At 52.4% G+C, this 22,474-nt stretch overlaps 1 protein-coding gene across 3 annotated transcripts in view; it reads left to right on the forward strand.

Annotated features, from left to right (window-relative positions):
• The first annotated feature begins 5,556 nt into the window (after positions 1-5,556).
• The window catches only part of RAB11FIP5 (RAB11 family interacting protein 5), a 34,960-nt gene continuing 18,042 nt past the window's right edge, over positions 5,557-22,474 (forward strand). The window contains exon 1 of one of the 3 annotated variants that reach the window (XM_028515825.2): positions 5,557-6,207. In XM_028515825.2, coding sequence (XP_028371626.1) covers positions 5,777-6,207 — 431 coding nt within the window. In that variant the 5' untranslated portion in view covers positions 5,557-5,776. The remainder of the gene's footprint in view (positions 6,208-22,474) is intronic. The other 2 variants (XM_028515824.2, XM_028515826.2) reach the window with 2 other exon arrangements.

The raw sequence follows: 22,474 nt of genomic DNA on the forward strand, positions 1-22,474 counted from the left end.
GCCTGTGGGTGTTGCATGGCATTTGTAAGTACGGATCTGAGGTTCACAGAAGAGGACCGGGCTGGAGGTGATGTGTGGTAGTTGGAGTCATGTACAGGGTGGATAAAACCACGTGTATAAAAGTGAATCTCGCAGAGAGTCTGAGGAATGAAAAGAGGGCTGAGAAATAAACCAATGTTAAGAAATGGGGAGGAAGAGAAGCCCCCAAAGGAGGCCCAGAAGGAGTGGGTTGAGGAAAAGGCAGGACCGAAAGCACAGAAGGGTGGAGTCCCAGAGGCAGAAAGTCGGTTGAGGTAGCTGGGAGACAGGAGTGGTTAACTAACTGCTGGATGCCACAGAGAGGTCAAGTGAGACTGGGACTGAAGAAGGGCCTTAGGACTTTGCAATTATGAATGGGCAGGAGTGTGCAAAACCAGACTGCAGTGGTTTGGGCGTGAATGGGGAAGTAAGGGAATAAAGACCCGGAGGACAGGCTGACAGTGACCACAGGAGAGAGTAGAGGGAATTTCAGGGGACATTGGGAAGGGTTCATGGGAACAAACTTAAAGGACACATGGTCAAATCTAGGAGGAGGGTGGTAATGGGAGGGAAGAGGGGAGGGGTGGGAGGCGGGGCTGGACTGGGAGTAAAAAGGAGAAAACTGTATTTGAACAATGATTAAAAAAAAAAAAAAAAGACCCGGAGGGCAAATCATCTTCAGGAAACCTGGTGGAAAGGAGGACATGGTGTAGACCGATGGAGAGAGGGAGTTTGTTGTTTTCTCTCTTTTTTTTTATGGGGAGTAAGTTGAGCATATTTGTGTGGTGCAGTATGGGGCCAGCAGATGGGAACTACAGAACTGAAGGAGAAGATAGAACCCTGGACTGCTCCAAGGCGAAGAGAGGGAAATGAAGCACACAGAACAGTTGTACCTCTCAGATGGCAAACACACAGTGGATATAGGTTGATAGGTTTAAGGTAGGAATCTGGGGATGAAGATTCATGCACAACTTTCTGTGTGGATGCACATTTTCATTTCTCTTGAGTATATACCTAGGAGTGGAATTGATGGGTCATACAGTAACTCCCAAGTTTAGCAATCTGAGAAACTGCCGAACTGTTTTCCAAAGTGGCTACATACCATTTTACATTCCCATCAGCAGTGTGGGAGGATTTTAATGTCTCCATGTCCTGACAACATTATTATCTGTCTTTTAAAAGTTAGAACCATTCTTTCGGGTGTGAAGTGGTGTTTCACTGTGGTTTTGATTTACATTTCCCTAACATGACCAATGTTTGTGGTGTCTTTTCACATGCATGCCTGTTGCTTGTATGTCTTCTTTAGGGGAAATAGCCATTCAAGTCATTTGCCAAAATGGGATTTTTTTCCATTAAATTGTAAAAGTTCTTTATATATACTAGATAAAAGTCCCTTATAAAATATATGATTTGCAAATATTTTCTTTCATCATGCAGGTTGTCTTTCCACTTACTTGGCAGTATCCTTGGAAGCACACAAGTTTTTAATTGAGTTTACCTATTTTTTATTTGTTTGCTTGTGCTTTTGTTGTTGTATCTAAGAAGACTTTGCCTAACCTAAAGGTTTTGAAGATTTATTCCTGTATTTTCTTCATAGTTTTAGTGCTTACATGTATGTATAAATGTATTTTGAGTTAATTTTTGTTTACTAAGTGTATAATATGTGTAATGGTGTAAAGAAGGAGTCAAATTTAATTGTTTTGCATATGAATATCCAGCTCTCCCAACACCATTTGCTGAAAAAACTGTTGAATAGTCTTGGTACCTTTGTTGAAAATCAGTTGGTTCTAATGTTAGGGCATATTTTTGGATTCTCAATTCTATTCTCCTGACCTTTTAATTTATTTTTTAGAAAGATATGAAGGGAAGGAGAAGAAGAGGGAGAGAAAACATTGATGTGTGAGAGATACATCAACTGGTTGCCTTTCACACAACCCCAACTGGGGACCTGGCCTGGAGCCCAGGCATGTGCCCTGACTGGCAATTTTCACCCGTGACCCTTTGGTTTTCAGGCTGGCACTCAATCCACTGAGATCACCAGCCAGGGCTCTATTGTATTGATCTTTAGGTCTATTCTTATGCCAGTACCACACTCTCTTGATTTGTAGTTAAGTTTTGAAATTGGGAAGTATGAGTCCCACAACTCTGCTTTTCTTTTGCAAGATTTATTTGGCTATTTTGAGTCCTTTGCATGTCAATAAGAATCAACTTGTCATTTCCTGCAAAAACACAAGCTGGGATTTTGATAAGGGATATGTTGATTCTGTAGATCAATTTGGGGCATATTGCCATCTTAACAATATTAAGTCTTTTCATCCATGAACATGGTATGTCTTACCATTTATTCAGGTCTGTTAATTTCTTTCAATGATGTTTTGTAGTTTTCAGTGTACAAGTCTTATACTTCTTTTGTTAAATTCATTTCTAAGTGTTTTATCCTTTTTGTTACTCTTATGAATGGAATCGTTTCCTTATTTTGTTTCCAATTCTTCCTCTCTAGTGTGTAGAAATAGAATTGATTTAAGTATATTGATCTTGTATCCTGTAACCTTGCTGAGGCCATTCATTAGTTCTAATAGTTTCTTTGTGGATTCTTTAGGATTTTCCATTTACAATATCATGTAATTTACAAATAGAGATAGTTTTACTCCTCCTTTCTTTCCAATCTGGATGGCTTTCATTTCTTTTTCTTGCCTAATTGCATTAGCATAGAAATGGAGAGAAAAATCCTTGTCTTATTCCTAAGTTTAGGGATTATATCATGATTTTTAATGGCCACTATTTGTAAAGATGTCAATTTTTCTCACAACAATTTATCTCGTAATTCTGAAGGAATTAGAGCTCATGTGGACAAATATAAGGGTGAAGGTAGCTACAAAATCTTTGAAGAAAAGAAATGAGTAAAGATTTGCTCTTCCATTGTAATAATGCACTTAAAAGGCAAAAATAATCGAAAGAGATGGCACTGGCATAATGATACAAATGTCAGTGGAACAGAATACAAAGTTCAGACTCTGTCTATAGTATTTATAAGAACATATATGAAAACCCAATGGCAAAGGGATAGGGTTTTGCAATATGTATTGGGAAACTTGGATAGCTGTTGGGGAAAGAGAGTTAGATTTTCACCTTATATCATTTAGCAAAATAGTTTCTAGAAGAATTTTAAGACAATGAAAGAAAGAAGAAACACCACAACTTAAAAACTATTGGACCCATAAAAGAACCTTTTTAAAAAAAGATTTTGTTTATTTATTTTTAGAGAGGGGGGAAGGGGAGAAAGAGAGGGAGAGAAACGTTAGCATGTGGTTGCCTCTCACATGCCCTTACTGGGGACCTGGCCCACAACCTAGGCATGTGCCCTGACTGGGAATCAACTAGCGACCTTTTGGTTTGCAGGCCAGCACTCTATCCACTGAGCCATACCAGCCAGGGCTGCATTATAATCTTTGACAACATTTTCTTATGCAATCTTCTCAGCAACTGTTTGAAGTAGGAATAATTATCTCCCTTTTCTAGATGAGGAAATGAGGTTGCAAGAGGCTAGAGAGCCTGCTTAAACTTCAGGTCTCATTGCTGCTAAGTGGCAGAGAGCACAGATCCATGGGCAGATCTGGCTGTCTCCAAAGCTAGGCGCTGTCCACAGGCTCATTGGACCACAACACTCAATGCCAAGCACTCCTCCACCCCAGTCATATGTTCACAGAGTTAGGTGGGAGGGTGGTCAGGATTGGGCCTGTGGCAGATGTGCCCCCATGGGCCTGGTTTCCTACTTCCTTTTCCCTGGTGGAGGACGTGGCCTGGAGAGTGGGGATTTTGGCATCCTCCTCTCACAGCACAGGAAGTCAAGGAGTACTGGCGGGGAGTCTCCCCAAGGAGAAGTAAAGATTTCCAGTAAAAAGGTATCCAGTAGAGGAACTAAAAATAGCAGCGTCACTACACGAGACTGAGGGAGTGAAGCGGGTGTGACTGAGCCAACTCATCCTCTATCACAGCAGGAAGACAATAGATAACACCAGTCCTGATAAATCTAAATGTAACTCTACAAGCATTTTATACAGAGATATGGAGGGAACCACCAGGCCTGCAAACAGGAATGACTGTGAATGGTTATCTTTGATTCCAGGGGTGGAGAGGGAGTTTTTGTTTTCCTTCATAAGCACTTCTGTCCTATTTGATTTTTTTTTTTTTTTCTAAGAGAGCCGGAAAGGCAGGGAGAAAAAGAGAAATATCCCTCTGAGGGAGAAACATCGATGGATTGCCTCTCATATCCCACCCCCGCCCCTACACCTAACCAGCAACCTAGGCCTGTATGGGGACTGGGAACTGAACGGTGACCTTTTGCTTTTTGGGGACTGTGCTCCACCAGCTGAGTCACATTGGTCAACGCTGTCCTATTTGATCTTTAAAAAGCTGCATATGTGTATTGCATTACATTTTTTAAAGTGTAGGCTCTGAAAGTAAATAAAATTAAATTAAAAAACGACAGGCTTTGGGGTCATTTGTGTGAATTCAAATCCTACCCCTGGTTAAGGATCTTGGGCAGGATAACTTTTCTAAATTGAAATGTTATCTTGTGGAAAATAAGGATAAAAACCATGCTGACCCACAAGGTTACTCCCAGAATAAAATGAGGTAATGCATATAAAGTGCACAAACTAGTGCCGGCAGAAATTCAGCATCTATAATTAACCATCATTATAATAATAATAAGCCAAGCATGCAAGTAACACCCAGAGCTTTACACATAGTAGGCACTTAATGAGTGGAAGTAATAGTTTAAAACCCCCACCAGAGCCTACGATTTCTCCCAACTCGTGACGCATGAACTCCAGCGCTCTGAGTGAACACTTAAAATATTGATGTGGTTACTCATTTATTCATCACTCTGCCCGCGCCACGGAGTCCGCTGAGGGCGAGCCCAGCTCTCTCTGTCTTCCCGCTCGGCGGTCTTGCCGCATCGGTGGTCCCCTCTCCCACGGAGGTTGGATGCAGCGGCAGCTCACCCGCTTCCAGGTCGCTGGTGCGGGGCCGTCACCGGGCGAAGCGGGAATCGCTTCTGGTTTCACCAGGACATCTTCGCTGGCAAGGGCGGGCTGGTGGAGGGGAAGAGCATCTCGAGATGAGGAGGGCAGCTGGTTCTTTCATTACCTCCAAATACCCCCACCAAGGGGATGGCCATCCCCAGAGGGGGGGGGGGGGGCGGGGTCAGATTTAGGGCCAGAGCAAGGACTTCTGGAAGGAAGATTAGGGATTGGCCGAGAGGCTCGAAGCGGGCATTTAAGAACCCGCCAAGGGTGCTGCGCTGGCCCTTTGGCAGGCGGGGTTTCGCGGGTCCCCCCAGCCCCGGGCGGGGCCAACGTGGAAGCCCCGCCCACCCCTCTGCAGAGGCCGCGCGCCCGGCAGTTTTCCTTCAGCTCCAGGAGGGTCTGCGGTGGCCTGAGCTAGGGCGCGGGGCCAGAGCCACCGCAGCACTGCCGCACCGCCGCGCGGGGCTGGGTCACCGGCCGCGGGGCGGGGCAAGGGGCGGAGCACTGACGTCGCCGCGCGGCAGGCGGCGGGGAAGGTGGGGCCGCGGGAGGTGGTGGTCGTCTCCGCCCAGCCCAGCCCGCAGCTGCAGCGGCTGCTGTGCAGGCTGTGGCGGCGGCGGTTCTCCTAGCCGGCTCTTGACAGCCCTCCGCCGCTGCCCATTTTATCGCTTGGTCCGGGTGGCTGCGCCAGGTTGAGCCAACCCTCGCCTGCCGCCGCTTCTCCTGCCATGGCCCTGGTGCGGGGCGCCGAGCCGGCGGCGGGGCCCTCCCGCTGGTTACCCACGCACGTCCAGGTGACCGTACTGCGGGCCCGCGGGCTGCGGGGCAAGAGCTCGGGCGCGGGCAGCACCAGCGACGCGTACACGGTGATCCAGGTCGGCCGCGAGAAGTACAGCACGTCGGTGGTGGAGAAGACCCCGGGCTGCCCGGAGTGGCGCGAGGAATGCTCCTTCGAGCTTCCGCCCGGCGCCCTGGACGGCCTGCTGCGGGCGCAGGAGCCCGATGCCGGTCCGTCGCCCTGGGCCGCAGGCTCCGCAGCCGCCTGCGAGCTCGTGCTCACCACCATGCACCGCTCGCTCATCGGCGTCGACAAGTTCCTGGGCCAGGCCACGGTAGCTCTGGACGAGGTCTTCGGCGCAGGCCGCGCCCAGCATACACAGTGAGTGAGGGGCGCGGGGTCCCCAAACGGTTAAAGGCCTCTCCGGGCGGGGCGAGTGGGAGAGCAGGACCCCGAACCTCGGCCTGAGCGGTGCGCCCTTTGCCTGGGGGCTCAAGGACGTAAACCAATCCGTTGGTTCTGAGCATTTCGGGGTCCCCTTCCTGTTCCCAAACGTGCACTGTGCTGTGCTTGGCCGCTGGTGGGCCTTAGGAGGCCCAGGGAGGTGTGAATGGTGGTCTAGCGTTAGGAGTAAATTGACAAGTAAAGTTAGGAGTGGGATCCAGAGGCTCTTGGTCAGTGGGAACCTCCAGAAGAAAAATCTTGAGGCATTCTTAGGCCCTCCAGGCCTCTCCCCTTCTCTTGAAAGGGGAGGAGAACTGCAGGCACCTGACCCAAGCCAGGCCCAAAGGGGAGTGGAGAGGCGCCGCCTCACCCTGTGGGGGAAGGAAGGTGCAGTGTTGTCCTCCAGGGCGGCACTGAACCCAGGGCCCCGCCAGACCTAGAGACTGCCAGGGCATCAGCTTTTTGTCTGGAACTGGGATGCCCTCTTCCTCCTAGAGATACCCCCTGTACCATGTCCCTCTGTGTCCCTGTTCTGAGAATTAAAGTACCTCTAAGTAAAAAACTAAATATTTAAATGTTTTCAAGCTCCTGCCTTTCCTGCCTGAAGTGGAAACAGCAGCAGGGTTAAGGCACAGCAGGAACTAATCTTCCGGTCACTTCAACCTGAAAGGGCCAGTGGGGTTTTTTTGTATTCATTTATTTTGGCAGCATTTAACCTTCCCCCCATGTGAAGATCAAGGCTTCAGGCTTGGAGCCTCATATCCTGTTTTGGGCTTGGGCGGGTTTGGAAGGCCAGTCCCCAGGGCTGACAGCCTGCTGTGGATCACTCAAGTGATGCTCTGGGGTGACACCTCCCCTGGGCTTCATGAGCCCTGGATGGGGAGGATCAGGGCATGAGGGCAGGGGTGTGCCATAAGTAAGGACAGGTGTGAGTGGAATGGCATACAACCGAGTAAATCCAGGAAGGCTTGCTGGAGGAAAATGATGAACTTAGTGCAGACCCCAATGAAAACAGGAATTGGATAGAAAAAGACCTGACCTTGAACATTTTTCAAAAGATGAACAGGGGAGAGCCTTCATAGGTCTTTGTGGCCTGGAGTGGGAAGCAGAGGGCAGGCTCCCTGCAGGGCTGTGACCTGGCCGCATGGCCCCCTCCCCTCGCCTCCTGTCCTTCTCTCATGACTGACTATTTGGTTGCTGGGTGTGGGATCATGTGGTACAGCTTGGTCCTTGTTTTGTTTTTTTCCTCCCCTTTTTTGTCCTCTCCCTCCTTTCTGGCTCAGGGAGCCCAAGGAGGTGGGTGTGGGGTGGAAAAGTCTTCCCCTGGATCTTTTAACCCTTTCTTTTTCCAAAGAGGCTCCCATTCACAAATTCATTGTATCGCTTTCTTGCTTAGCCCTTCAACCTCCACCTCTCAGCCAGTCTGAGCAGACTGGTACCTGACATATCTGGGAGACACAGAAAAGTCTCTGGGCTTATAGGGAGGGGCTCCTGCAAGGTCAGTGACTTGGGGAGGGGCCTTTGATTTTTTTTTTTTCAGTTCCTGCCCTTGCTTTCTTGGTCCATGGATATTCCTCAGCTGAGCTGTTTATGCCTGTAGACCCAGGTGGGCCTATTTTCAGCCAAGGACAGTTCCCCTTGGAGAATTGGACTTGCCACCCCTTGATCTCAATGGAAGACTTAACTAACTTGATAGAAGTGTATTTCTACCAGGATCTTTCTAATCTAATTTGCTGCCTTTCTTCTGATGACCTGGATTATTTATAGAACCCTGAGGGGGCAGGGGGAGCGGGACACTTGTGGTGGACAGAGGAAAAGTCTGTGAAATCGGCCTGCTTTTCTAGTTAGTACACTGGCCCTCATGGCATGTCCACTACTAGGCGGTGAGGGCTGCTGCCCCCACTGTGGTCCCCACCTCCCACCTTTGGTTCTCATGGCCACTCCTGGTGGCCTTTCCTGGAGCACGTAGCTGTGAGTCTGCGCATTGTCCAGTGGGGAGAGGGCAAGATGGAGAGGACCAGGTGAACCCACCTCAGTTTTGGATAATGGTGGAAAAGAGCAGTATCACACCTGAACTCTGGGAACCAGATGTGGTGGTCTCAGGGAGGGCAGATAGTAGTTCTGTGTCACCAAGACAGAACCTGGCTGGGGAACGGCAGCCTCATGGTTAAGCAGAGGAGCCTGTGGAATCGCAGAACCCAGATTCCAGTCCCAAACCTGCCAACTTCTGGCAAGTCAAGTAAACCCTTGGTGCCTCTGTTTTCTTACCTGTAAAATGGGGCTAACTTACCTGTTTAGAAGATTGATGTAAGGGATGAAATGAGAATGCAATTAAAGTATTTGGTGGAGTTCCTGGAGGTGGTTGTGGCCAGTGGACAGCAGTGATGGAAGAGGGAGGTTTTGGTAACAACGTCAGGTAGCTCTGATCTGGGAGACATCCCCTGCCCTAGAAGAGCCTCTCGTGTGATGGGGGAATACAACCCAGAACTTAGAGCCTGGGAAAGCCCCAGGATTGTGGCTGGCAGGGGGTATGCAGAAATATGAGAGCCCCCGGTGAAATGGGCTGGCCCTTCACAGCCCTCTGCCACTCTCTTTACTGCTAGATGTTCAAGACCTGTGGCTGGCTTGGAGGGTCTGCCGTCCTGAAGCCAGGCTTGGGTCGGCCCACAGCTGCTGGAGACTGGGCTTTTACTCCCAGTTCTGTGACTTAATAGCAGGCGAGTTACTTAACCTGTTTCCTCATTTCTACAAAGGAGGTGATAATAATCATAGAATTGTACAGATAACATAAGGCGACATCTATAAAAGCCTCAGCATGGTCCCAGAACCATAGCCAGCCTTGAAAGTGTTAGTGTTGGTGTTGCTGTCAGGCCCGGCTCTGTGTGATGACAGTGATGGTGGTGGCTGGGGTTCGAGGTGCCTCTGGAAGCCCCCAAGGACCCTTTGTCAGTGGGGTGCTCTTTGGGGTGAGGGATTTCGATGGAGGCTTTCCAAATAGTTAAAGAAGAAATTCTCAAAGTGAAGTTTAACATAATACACAGGAAATTGGTTCCAACCTTTTTCCTTCAGTAAAGCTGTATGGGGCCGTAAAGGGTCTGAAAATCCTGAGAGCTTCTCCACTGTTTCCCTTCTGGCTTTTGCCTTCAGCTCCTTCCTAGGACACCAGTGGGTGCTCCAAGTGGAGTGAAATCGTCCTGCCTTAAAGAACCCATCAGGGCTGGTTGGATCAGTGGTTAGAGCCTGGCCCCTTGGGAAGGCCGAGGCTGTGGGCTCAGTGTGGGTTGGGACCAGTTTTCCTTTTTTCATCCCAAAAAGCAGACCTGTTGTGACCATGGACAGCCTGCTCACCGTGGCCCCTGAGAGGCTGTCAGCCTTGGTCAGACAGAGCCATTGGTTTGTGGGGAGGCTCTGGGAGGCCTGCGGCCAAGGAGGACTTGGGTTTGAGACCAGAGTCCTCTGGCCTAAGAACTCTGGAGGAGGGTGGGTTTGGGGCCATGGGAGAGGCACCCTATGGAAAATGCAGCCTGTGGGCCTGAGGGCGGGGTGGTGTTTGAGGGTACCCACCTCTCCTCAACCTCCAGATGCACTGTTGTGGGCAGACACGGCACAGGACTCCAAAGCCTTCTCCCCACTAGGGCCCTTGGCTTCTTCAGCTCCTGTTCCAGCCCCAGCCTCAGAGTTGGAGGCCTGTACAACTGCCTGGGAAGTGTGCTCTGGCTGCCGGCAAAGGGTGTGGCTGTACTTAGAAGGCAGTCATTAGGACACAGGAGGCTCCATCTCCCTTCGCTGTGGGGCAGTTTTTATTTGGGGTTGTTTGAGCTGCAGCGTCTGGGGGAGTGGGGATGGGGAGGAAGTGAGTGCCCTGTCAGACTGGACGGCTCCTCCCGGCTGGCACAGCAGCTTCTGCCTCCCTCTGCAGCTGGCACTGGGCAGGAGCCCCACCTCTGCCCTGTTCTCCCCTCCCTAGGGCAGTCAGAGGCAGGCACAACTCAGCAGAGCCTCCATCTCCGGTGATCTCAGGGGCTGTCCCTTTCCTCTGATGCAGGCTGCCCACCTCATTTATTACTGCCACCGGGTGCTGTGATTCTTTTGCCTTGTCCAGATGTTTCCCCTGCCGTCCCCACCCTGTTCAGAGACAGATAATGAACACAATGACATGAGGTGTGTGTTCTCTGGGAAGCAGGACTCCTTTCCTTCCAGTCTTTTGCAACATGATGTGGTCATGAAGAAGCTTTGCCCTTCCCCACAGCCAATTAATAAAAAGGAGTCCTCAGTGTGGACCTGCAGCCCCACCCGGAACAAGTCTGATTGCTTTGCTTTTCACTGAGCTGCCTGAGGACCCTTAAGTTCTTTCCTCCCCAGGGTGTAGGGCTGGCCCAGGCCTCACATCAGTGAGCGGGAAGCAAGCAGGAACCCCATAAGTTCAGCTCCCAGGAGGTGGCATTTCAGAAGAGCTGCAGGAGGAGGAGTTTTGTCTCTGGCCAACTCTGCCTTCAGCTGACCAGGGTGCAAAGGGGAAGCATGGCCTTTCATCCTGGAACTCTGATGTCGGAGCTAGGAGAGTGTTAGACACGTGGAAATTGAGGCTGGTGGGGGAGGGACAAGCTGTCAGCTACTCAGCAGTTAGGGAGGCGGGGCTCTGTGTAGCCTGTGTTATGCCCTGGCACCAGAAGACATGGCACTGGTGCCCCATGTGCAGCCCAAGGCACTTTCTGTGGGCATGCCTGTGGGGTTCTACTGAGAGACCGACATTTCAGCTGGGATGGGAGAGGGGGCCTTAAGACTGATCTACAGACCCTGTGGACAGTCTAGTCCAAAGGCCTTTCTGGACTGCCTGGGCACAGGCTGATAGGGGCCACACAGGGATATGGACACCCCAGCCTCCATGCTGGCAGGGCATGGCCTCATTGGGAGGATAGACCCCCACATTTGGAGGAAGGGCCACAGCCCGGGGCTGTATTTTGTTGCCTAGCCAGGGAGCGCTGGAGCAGACAGAGCCATGAGGGTCAGCTGCAGTCAGGGAAGGCCTCCTTGAGGAGGGGACCTACACCGAAGACCTGTCAGGCCGGCCATCAGAGAGCCCGTCCACCACTCCGCCTTCTCCAAGTCCCCACACTGAGCAAGTGGCACTCTGTTCTGGAGGATTATTATTGCCTCCCCGGCCTGGTGTATCATCCAAGATGCCTTTTCTAGGTGCTGCCACTGTTCTGAGGGCTTGACTTAATTTAGTTCACGGCAGCCTCTAGAGACACAGGTACTGTTTCTGTGTTTAACAGACAGGGAAACACAGAGGAGCAAAGTGACTTTTCTAAGGCACGCAGTACACGACGGAGCCGGAAGTGGGACCCTGGCGCCTGGCTGCGCATTCTGTGTCCTTCGCCACCACGCACTGCCGCCCATCTCTGTTCTTACACAGCTCTCCCGGTTCAGCTCGGCGGGGCCAGTGTGCTGGGCCGCTCCTTTCTCCTCCCCAAAGCAGACCTCGGGGTTAGGCTGGGGGGCTCTGCAAGCATAGCCTGCTTGTCCTGTGTGAGGCCTTGGCTGACTGAGATGAGTGTGTTTGGTCTGTGCCTCCGTGTCTGTTGAGTTCGTGTGTCTGTCTGGGGTTGGGGTGTTGCCTGGCACTTTGGAAAGAAAGGCATTACTGCCAGCAGGGTGTGTCTCAGGAGTCAGGGAGGCCTGGGAAGCTGCCTTGGTGAGGGTACTATCCCTGCGCCCCTGACAGGGAGATTGGCCCCCGCTGGCTTGCACAATAGAGCAGGGCCTAGGAGCATCAGCAGATACAAGGCTTCTGACCTTTCTTAAGACGTCACATTCTTGTTTTGCTGTGACTGGACACCCAGGAGCCACCCAGGTCCTCCCCCTATAACAGTGCAGATGAGTTTGCTTTTTTTCTTTTGTTCCACTTTTAGGAAGCAGTGACTGGGCCACAACTGGGCCTGGGCCAGGGCTTTGGAGAAAAAAAGAGAGAGAAATTGTATAGCCCTTTCCCTAAAAGGGTGAAAATATGTTTGAGACAAGACTTACCCAGGAAGGATATTTAACCTAGAAAGCAGCATATAAAAAAGTGTGGAGAAGGAAATGGTCAGAAAAAGAGCAAACTCACCAGGACTGGAGTGATCAGGGTGGGCTTCCTGGAGGTGTAAAGGAGGGCAGAGCAAATTTCTGGGAGGAAGGCTGCCCCTCCGGAAGGGGAGGTGAGTGCGGTAGGGAGTGGAAGGGAGCCAAGCTTGGCTTCCTATGTGCTTCTCCCAGCAAAACAGCCTTTACTTCTTACTTATTTTTGAGTAGTTCACCCTGTTCAAATTCCAGAGGGACAGAGGATACACAATGAAAAATCTCCCTTGTCCCGACCTTCAACCAACATTACCAGTTACTGTGTAACCTTCCAAAGCTATCCCACGCATTTAAAAGCTAATGAATTATGTATTTTCTCCTCTTCCTCCTTTTTTTTTTGTTTGCACAAATGCAACATTCTAAATATAGATAGGGTCTCTACCTGTGGTCAGCCTGACCTGCCCACAAAGGGTGTTTATTGTTTATCTCTACCTGTAGTGAGTTTGCACTCAGGCCTGGGCAGAGGGGAGGCACTACTTACGTTTGACCTCTGTGACCGCAGACTCTTAGGTGGGGTGAACATGGGGTTAGAAGCAAACTGGGGAGGGGGCTTGGCTAAGTAGAACTCCTTCCTTATCCCCCTGTCTGCCAAAGAGCCCCCCAGGAAAGGTTATCTTGCTGGTTCTTTCCTTCCTCCCGGGCAGAGTGGTCTCTGGTTGGTCCTGGGCTACCGCTCACCCATAGGGCTGATGGCTGCCTGTAAAAGGCCCTCGATAGACAGTAAATCCAAACCTTTATGTGTGATTTGCCCTACTTTTCAGAGTGCTTTTCCAGCATCACCTCATTTTGTTCTTCCCTGAAGGCAGGCAGGGTGACCCCCATTTTTGCAGCTGTGGAGACTGGGGTCTCAGGGGGATAGAACAACCTGTTCAAGGTCACATGACTCATTCGTGGCAGCCAGATTTCTGACCTGCAAGTCCAGGGCTGTCCCCCTACCTTGTGCTTTTGGTCACACGTGCTTTCTGTTGCTGTCTGTGGTAGTTAGACTGGTCTCCGGGCATTTTTACAGCTTATTTTCCTGTGAGGTGACTGAGGTCATGGCCATGTCTGAGGCAGCTGACGGTGACAGACCTTTGGAGCCTCCAGCTGTAGGAGGGATGAGAAGTGTACTAGCCAAGATGCTTGTGCCCAGGAGGGAGGGAGGCGGACGTGGCTGGGTCTGCAGGGAGCTGAGTGAGCCATGCCCAGGGAGACGGACCACTGATGAAGTGATGGTTCTGGGCTATCGGGACTGTCTCTGGGGACCATCTGTGCCAGGCACGATGTCAGAGTAGGCGACAAGAATCATCTCCTGGCCTGACGAGAGGAGATACCCTGTCCCACTGTGGTGTCAGGCTTGCAGTGCTACTGTAGATACCAAATCAAGGGCTGGGTTAGGCTGTGGGCGTGGGGAGCAGAGAGGCTGGCCTGCTGCCCGCACATCTCCTGTTTGATGGCGTATGGACGGCCGCCCCTGGGGGGTTTGGAGAGCAGGGAAAGTATTTGGGTGGGGAGACTCTGGGGAAAGGTTTTCCAGGGTCTCTCCAAATCTTGCATAATAACAGTTTTGGTTGGCAATTCTCCCTGCCTCTAACCAGCTATTTTATTGCCTCCTGTGACAGAGGTAAAATGGCTGGGTTCAAGCCACTTAGTGAGTCAGATTCGGGGCTAGAACCCAGGTCTCCTGTCTTCCAACCCACTGGGGCATTCCCATTATGCCCTTAAAAAAATCTTTTTCTTCAACCTATTTTTGGGCTGAGCCGAGCCCTGTGGATTCCATCGCATTTACCCAGCAGGTGTGAGAAGGTGTTCGGTGGGTCACACCCTTGGTGGTGGGGGGTGAAGGGTGGGTAACAGCCCCTGCCGTCAGTTAAGTCCTGAGAGTGCAGGGTGCAGTGACTGCCAGGGTGGTGCTGCAGGGGGACTCAACCTGACCCCGCCCACTTTCCCCATTGCTCCTGACCTAGTTTTTTTTCTTCCTCTGCTCTGGACTGTTATTACAGCCTCTGCTGCCTTTTTATAAACCAACATGCCAATCTATTAATTGAAGGTGAAGAAATCATTGCTAAGGCCTAAGGATTGGCTCGGGTCAGACCAGCCACGGCACCCACCCTGCGTTGTGGGGGCCTCCAGCCGGCCTCCCCTGCCCCTGCCCTCCTCCGTCCCTGTCCCTGCCATCTCGCTCTTCCTACAGCACAGCTTCCGTGAGGCCCTGTCCTCGTTTTGGACCCTGCAGGGCTCTTCATGGCCAGAATAAAGCTACAGCTCCTCAGCATGATGTTAGAGGCAGTCTCCTGTCTCCCCCAAAGCACCTCCTGGCCTGACTTTGCCTGTCCAGCCCTGGGCATCTGCATATTCTGTTCTTTCCGCCCAGAATGTCTCCCTAGCCCTGTCCTTGCCTCTTTCCTACCCATTGTTCGAGGTCCAGTATAGATGCCATGTCATTCCCTGGTGCTCCTGAAATCACCCCACTGCTCCCCTTTAACCTTCCTGGGCAGCTTGGGTGTGTGTTTTTGTGGTGCCGATCACCTTCTTCCTTTATTTCTGTGGTTACCTTGTTTCTCCGAGAAGACATGAGCTTCTGGAGGACACCCCTTTGGTTGTTCCCGTGTTCCTGTCAAATTCTTGGGAAAAGATTTGAGCAGAGGCCTGGCCAAGGCCTGCTCTGGTGAGTTCCCCATGCCTCCCAGACGTGGTGGGTGCCAGGACAGGATCAGGAGGCCATGCGCCAGGCCCTGGGCTAGGGCTGCAGCGTGAACAGGTGTTAGCACCAGCACAAGGCTCTGGACAAGACTGGGAGCTGGGCTCAGTCCCAGCACAAGGGGGAAGAGCCTGCATCCTGTCCCTCCCCAGGGGTCTCATGTAAACTCACTGTCAGTCGCAGGTGGAGCCGGAGAGAGTATAAATATGTCACTGCTCCCAAATGTTTCAAAATGTTTTCGTGTCCCTCCAACAGATTCAGGGGCTTTTTAAAAACAACCATAATGCAGCCCTGGCTGGCGTAGCTCAGTGGATTGAGCTCGGGCTGTGAACCAAAGTGTTGCAGGTTCGATTCCCAGCTAGGGTACATGCTTGGGTTGCAGGCCATAACCCCCAGCAACCACACATTGATGTTTCTCTCTCTCTCTTTCTCCCTCCCTTCCCTCTCTAAAAATAAATAAATAAAATCTTAAAAACAAAACAAAACAAAGAACAACCATAATGCCATTATTGCACACAATCAACAACTCCTTAGTAACCCTCCAATATCCAGTCCATATCCAAATTTCCCTGATATCAGAACTCTCTCTTCATAGGTGGTTTTTTGAGCCGGGATCCAAACAGAGCTCTGCTACTGTGCCTGGTGTTAGGTCTCCTGGTATAACAGTCCTCTCTCCCTGTTTCAACCCTCCCCTGGTGGGGGAACTGGGTCCCTTGTCCTTGAGACTATCCCACTCTGTGACCCTGGCTGAGGGCTTCGTAATGATGCACTCCGCCCTGGTTCTCCAGCCCCTGGGCACTGGGGCCCACCTCCCAGCGGGGGTCCCTTTGTGCAGGGTGGCCAACTGCTGCGTGGCCTACACCTCATTCCCCCTTCACTGAGGTCTGGATTAAGCAGCGGGCTCTGGGCTGTTAGCCTGGCCCAGCCATGATGAAGTTCTCCGTCACCCTCTCCCCCCATGGTTTCAGGTTTCGGCATGCCTTGATGGGGGTTGCCCTAGGTCCCCAGGCCTGCCTTCTCCTCTGCACCTGTCAGGAATCTGCCCTAAGAAAGAGCTTTTCCTTTCAACCGTTTGGTCACTCCACATCGAAGTGGCAGGCCGGAATAGCAGGAATGACCATTTTTTGCCATTATTTTTCAGTTAGTGATGACTTTCAAATTAAAGCACACCCTACCGCAGGGTGGTGTGCAGGGTGCTCGTCACTTACGTGGTAGGAGTTCCCTGCCACAGGAGAGACTGCAGGGCTCAGGAGCCCAGGGAGGCAGGGACGGGGTGGCACGGAGGGTGCGGCACATCTCCGAAGGCTACTGGTCTTTTGAGAGCAAATGATTTAATCTATAAAATGTCACCTGAATTGGCCAGTGGCTGATCTGGACTGGAAATCCGAGACAGACAGCGTTGTGGACAGTTAGGTCATTTGGTGTTTCCCCCTATAGTTTTCCCCGTTATCCACTTTGTGAGTCCCTGTCTTCCCCCTCTGGAACCCTGAAGCCCCCCATTTGTACTAACTTTCTAGGGAAGCTAGATGTGCAGAGGGAGGCCAAGAAAGGAAAACTGGATCAGAATTTCTTCCTCTCCTTCTCCTGGGCTCCTCCTCACTTTCCCTTCCAGAAGGCGGCACAGTTGTGTTTCCTAAGGGCCTCTTGGCTTCATTGGCCTCAAGGGGTGGAGTTCGAGTCTACAGTTGTTGGTTTTGCTGGCCCCTCCTCCCAGCATGCTGGCAGCCATTCACTAGCAAGAGGCCAGGCTGCGGCCACGGCCGGTCAAGAGAAGCTGCACACCTGGTGGGTTGCCGCTGCAGCAGGTGCGGCTCAGGTGGGAGCCAAGTTGGAGGTTGTGATACTGGGGTCATGGTCAAAACAAGCTCTGGGAACAGCCTGTGCCCCACTTAGCAGGTATGCTCGGCTGTTTTTGTTTCTTTGGAGTGACCTTCATTGGCATGCAGGGTGTGTGAGGGTCAGGCTGAGCATTGCAGCGTGACTCTGGGGAGTCTCGGAGCCACTGGCCAGCTTCTCGCCAGTCATCAGGCCCTCCTAGGCCCCTGAGTGGAGCCTGGGGAGCAGTGGCTGTCCTCTGCCCTGAGACCTCAGCCTGGCTGCCACCCATGGAGGCTGCGTCTGTGACCTCCCTACTCTAGAGCAGGGTTCTTAGCCCTTTTGTGCTGTGGACCTCCTCTCAGAACGAGATCTTCCACAGTGTAGGGTTACAGAGTACACCAGTGATACTGAAGCACAGCCACCAACATATTAAAACATTTATTTCATGAAGTAACATGGACTTTATTACTGTATTAAATAATGTGATCCAGTGGTGGCCTAATGAGTTTAAAGTTCAAAGTGGTGATGAGTATAGACCGTGTTCTGTGACATCTGTAACATCTGTAATGTGATGTGACAATGTCTGGTTTCTCCTGGTGACATACTCGTAGGTGCTGCTTACTCTATTGCTACTGCTGCAAAGTTCATAACGGGAGGAAATGCTACATTTCAGTTAGAGATTAGAGAAAATAAAGATGGAATTTTTCTCTCTTCTAACACATACCCCTTGCTCTGGAGAAATAAAGAGTGACTTCAGATTCCTTGGTTGGGCAGGGACACAGGGGTTTCTGGGCCTGCCGCGTGTGTGTGTGTGTGTGTGTGTGTGTGGTACTTGCAGAGGGAGGCCATCAGATGCAGTTGTCAAGCTCGGGGGCTCTGGAGACAGGGAGCCTGAGTTCAAACCCTGGCTGTCCCACTTACTGAAAGTCACTGTGTGACTTAACCCAGCAGACTTCCCTGTGCCCCTGTGTCTGCATCTGTAGAGACATGTGAGCTGACACCTGTGTGGCACTGCCCATGTGCCAGGCCCTGCTCTCTGAGTGCTCCACACATAATCCCCTTAATCCTTACAGAGTTTTGTGAGGGGAACGGACTTCCATTACCCCCACAGGTGTGGAAACTGAGGCGCAGAGAGACGAGGTGATCTGCCCAAGGTCATGAAGCCGTAAGTGGTGGGGCTGCGGCTTAACCCAGGCAGCCTGGCTCCCAAGCCTGTGCCAATAGCCTCTCTCAGGGTCAGCCTCCCACCCCCGCCTTCCAGTACTGTTAAAGTCATTGGTAGGATATAATTTGGTGTGGTGAGTGCTTGGTCCAGTGCCCGGCACACAGCAGGTGCTCAGTGAGAGGTGAAGCTGCCACTGGTGGTAAGACTAGTGGCCTGGGGATGGGCCGGGTGGGGTCAACAGCCCCCTTCACTCAGGAGTCAGGGCACTTCCCACGCCTGGTTGGTGCCTTCTCCCTCAGGAAAATCAAGGAGATTCTTAGCTCAGAGATGGGGGATGAGGGTCTCAGGGCTAAAGAAGGCCCCCTTGGAAAACTGTCCCCTTGAAGCCAAGCTCTTGTGGCCCCTTCCCTCTTGGGGCTCCTGTTGCGGGATGGTGGGCAGGGAGCCCCCCTTGCTCTTTGGGAGCTCCCGCTGTTGTGGGTAAGACCCTTGGATTTGTGATGACAGAAATGTTACACAGCTGCTCAGTTGTGAACAGGGACAAACCGGTTCCTAAGTCCATTCATGGGCTACTTGGTAGTTCATCGAACAGATATTGGAGTGCCCACTACTTTCAGTGCTGGGGGAGCAGAGATGCTCAGAGTAGAGCTGCTGCCTGGAGAGCAGGGGAGGCAGACGTTCGGCGGCTGGGAGGACCTGCCTCATTCTGTGTGGGGGCCAGGCGTGCGCACGGGCACGCACACAGCGCCGCTCCTCTAGTGCTCTGCTGCACGTCAGGCAGTGTTAAGTGTGCCTAAGAACGAAAGTAGGGTAGGGACCCCTGTAGTTGGGGTACTCGGGAAAGACGGAGGGGGTTCCAGTGACCTGGCACGAGTGAGCAAGTGCCCCATGGCCTGAGGTCTAGGCCTGTGTCACAGCAAAGGGTACAGCTGGTGCGGTGGCCTTGAGGAGGGAGCATGCCTTTGGGCTCAGGGACACCAGGAAGGCCAGTGGGGACGAGAGACACAGAGAGTCAAGGGAGCCGGGAGCCAAGAGACAGGTCCTTTCAGTCCTTCTGAGAAGTGGGGGTGACGTGCTCTGGCCTTGTTCGCTCATTGCGTGGAACCTGGATGGCAGTGGGGCAGGGGGCAGGGACCTGTGATATCCAGCAGGGATGGTGGGGGCGGTGCGGTAGGGTGACCGGGTGCAGGGCTTGGATTCTAGATGTAGTGTGCAGGTAGAGCTGAAAGAGTTCCAGGGTGCTATGTGGGCTGCCAGGGGACAGAGACAAAGATGGTTCTTAGGTTTGGGGTCTGAAATAAATGATGCGTCGGGGCTCAGGGAGGGATGTGACCATTTGGGTCATAAGCTGAATCTGGACTCAGAAGAACGGGAAAGGAGTTGGGTGTGCCTGGGGCTCTCACGGCCCCCACTGCCCTGGCACTGGCCTCTGCTGGCATCTGCCCCAGGCTGGTCCTCCAGGGTGTTGGGCTCTTCCAGTTACACTGTGTGGTGACCGTTAGCCCAGCTGCATGCCCAGAGAGGTGGGTGGAGAGCCAGGTGTGGTGGGCCGGGGAGCCTGCTAGCAGGAGTAAGGAGGGCTATGGTTTTGCCAACAGGTGAGGCAGCAATCCCCCACTCCTTGCTTCCCACCTTTGTCCTCTGCCCCTGTGGTGTGTGGGGAGGGGTCTGGCTAGGGAAAGGACTGAGGGCTGAGTTCCAAGTTCACACGGGGCCTGCTGAACTTCGTCAGGCCATGGGAGATGGAAGAGATAATGTGGCGGAGCAGGGGCCCTTTAAGAGCTTTCTCATGGTCGGTCCTCAGGAATTCTGGACTCTGATGGCTGGTGGGGGTGCTGCTGTCACACAGAGTTTTAAAGGCCTGGGGACAGAACAAAACCCCGAGGTTTCCTCAGTGACCCCTCAGGGACAGTGCCAGCCCTTTGAATGGGTTTCTGGTCTTCGTGCCCCATCTCTGTGCCTCTTTGGGCATCTGATGTACATCCAGCCCTTTTCCGGCCTATGTGTTTGCATTCAGCTTGATGAGAAATGCTTCACCATAAAGGTTAAGGACATGGCCTAGAGTCAGGCGTCTTCATGCTCAAGTTTGGACTCCATCACTTACTAGCTGTGTGACCTCGGGCATTTCGCAAACCTTCTCTGTTAGTCCGTTTCCTCCTCCACAGAGTCAGGAGAACGGCCCCTATGTCCTGGACTGTGTGGGTGGTGACAGAGGCACAGAGCCCAGCATGCCTCGAGTGCACAATGAGGCTAGCTCTGCTGCTTCTCTAGCCCCAACGCAGGCATCCCTCCGGTTGGGAGTGGTCCTCTCAGGCTCATCTGCACCCACAGGGTCAGGGCAATTTGAGAAGGAGGGGAACTCTGAGACCAGAGGCCAGGGCAGGAGGCCCTGCTGCCTCTCGCATGGGGCCGTCTCTTCTGTGGCCAGTCCTGAGGAACGGAGGGAGCATATTTGTTCAAAGCACTGGCAGATTCCCTTGAAGGCCAGGAACAGTGCTCAGGGTTACAGATCTGAGAACAAAACCAAAGCCCCAGAAGCTCATGGCTGTGGGAGAGAATAGGCAGCATTGGCTGCACGCTGACCAGGCTTTGTGTGTGTCGTCCTCTCAGCGGCCACAGTAGGGTGGTATCCCCACGGGGTGGCCGGGGAAACAGAGGCTTAGGGAAGTGGAGGTCACATACCACCAAGTGGTGGGGCCAGCTGTGTACTCAGGGTGCAGAGCCAGCTCTGAGCCCCCATGCTGTGCTGCCACATGCATCCAGATGAGAGTTTGGAGCAAGGGGTGTACAGAGCAAGGGTAAAACAAGAGGGTGGATAGGCAGGGAGTAACTAAGGGTTTGTAGCATCTCAAGACTTGACTGCCAGCATTGTTTCTTTACTTCGGAGCCATGTGCCTGGGGAGATACTTCTTAAGTATCCACAGGGCACATACTTGAGCTAGGGAGACCCCAGGTACCTGGGAAAGACAATACCAGGTGGTCAGAGCGAGTGTGGCCAGATCTGGTTGTAGAGTGAGTTTGGTTCGGGGTATGTGCGCCTGGTCAGAAAGAGGAGGGTTGGACTGGGCCAGGATGGTGGTTGCTGAGAGAGCTTCCTAGAGGAGGTGGACTTGAACTGGGACACAGGACCTTGTTGTCTCATTCCCCCGGGAGCCTCAGTCTGCAGAGGTGAGATGCTCAGAGCCTTTTGCTCTGGGGTTTGCTGTGAGCAGTGCTCTGTAAGGAGAAAGTCTCCATCCTTTCCCCGAGGGATCATCAGCCCCCACTGGCAATGTTCAGGGCTTCCTCCCCTCGACTGGCCTGCCTGTGTGCTGCAGTGCCTGGCAGGCCCGGCGTCTGTTGGGGGGGAGGGCCCTGTGGACAGGCAGGAGGCAGGGGTGGGAGTGAGGGATGCAGTCTTCGTCGGGGAGCTATTGGTTGTGGTACCTGCCATCTCAGCTTGTGAGGGTCACACGCTTGGGAGGATACCTGCTGTGGTCTAGGCCTTGGGGCACCTGAGGTGCCAGCAGGGTCCCATTCAGGCCTGGCCTGGCGGGCAGAGGGAAGTGGGGTAAGTTGGTAGGGAGATAGCTGGGTTTCTAGAGGCAGGTCCTGGCCATCCTCAGCCTTGCTCTGCTCTGGATGGGAGAGTCTCAGAAAATGGTGAGGAAAGTCTTTCCTTACCCTCCTGGCCTCCCTGAACAGCAGAGAGGAGAGGTTTGGGAAGGGCAAGGGACAAGGATCCTTGGGCAGAGGACCTGGGTTTCACCCTGGCTTAGTGAGAGCCCCTCCTGTTATCGGAGGGGGTAGAGGGACCCATTCTGTGGGAGCAGGCGTTTTCTTGTATCTTTTTCCTATTATGACAGTAAAGTAATATACACTCCTTATACAAATTTCAAACAGGACACAAATAGACAATGTCGGAAGTGACAGTCCCCTGCAGCCTCACTTCCCTGAGATAGCCGTGCTGATGCTGCATTGTGCGGAATGCGACCCATGCGGCTGAGGGCCCTGACCTCGTGCCCCAGCAAAGGATGTCTGTGCCTGCTGATCCGAGCTCCTTGGGGCTTGGAGGGTTCGGGCTGGAGGCCATACCCTTCTCTTTCGCCCCACCTCCCAGGATCTGCCTGCCCCAGCTGGGGCCTAGGCCAGGTCTGGGGAGTGACTAAGGCTGGTTGGCCTTTGCAGACACCACATGGTGCCCAGTGTTGCTAGTGAGGACCCGATGCGATTCCAGTTCCTGAGTGTATGGACCTGTCTCCCTGCTTCGGAAGCCTTCACGGTCTGCTTCTATGCCTGGTGCTCTGAGACCACGCAGTGGTAACCCATTGGCTGGGCCTGTCTTTTTTCGTTGTGCTGCACACTTTCAGGAGTTTCTGTGCTGGTGTTCCTGCCCTTCACCTATGGGAAACTTTCTTGTATTTTTTTCCTTCATATTTTCATCC

Source organism: Phyllostomus discolor, chromosome 6 (assembly GCF_004126475.2).
Source record: "Phyllostomus discolor isolate MPI-MPIP mPhyDis1 chromosome 6, mPhyDis1.pri.v3, whole genome shotgun sequence".
NCBI classification, from domain to species: domain Eukaryota; kingdom Metazoa; phylum Chordata; class Mammalia; order Chiroptera; family Phyllostomidae; genus Phyllostomus; species Phyllostomus discolor.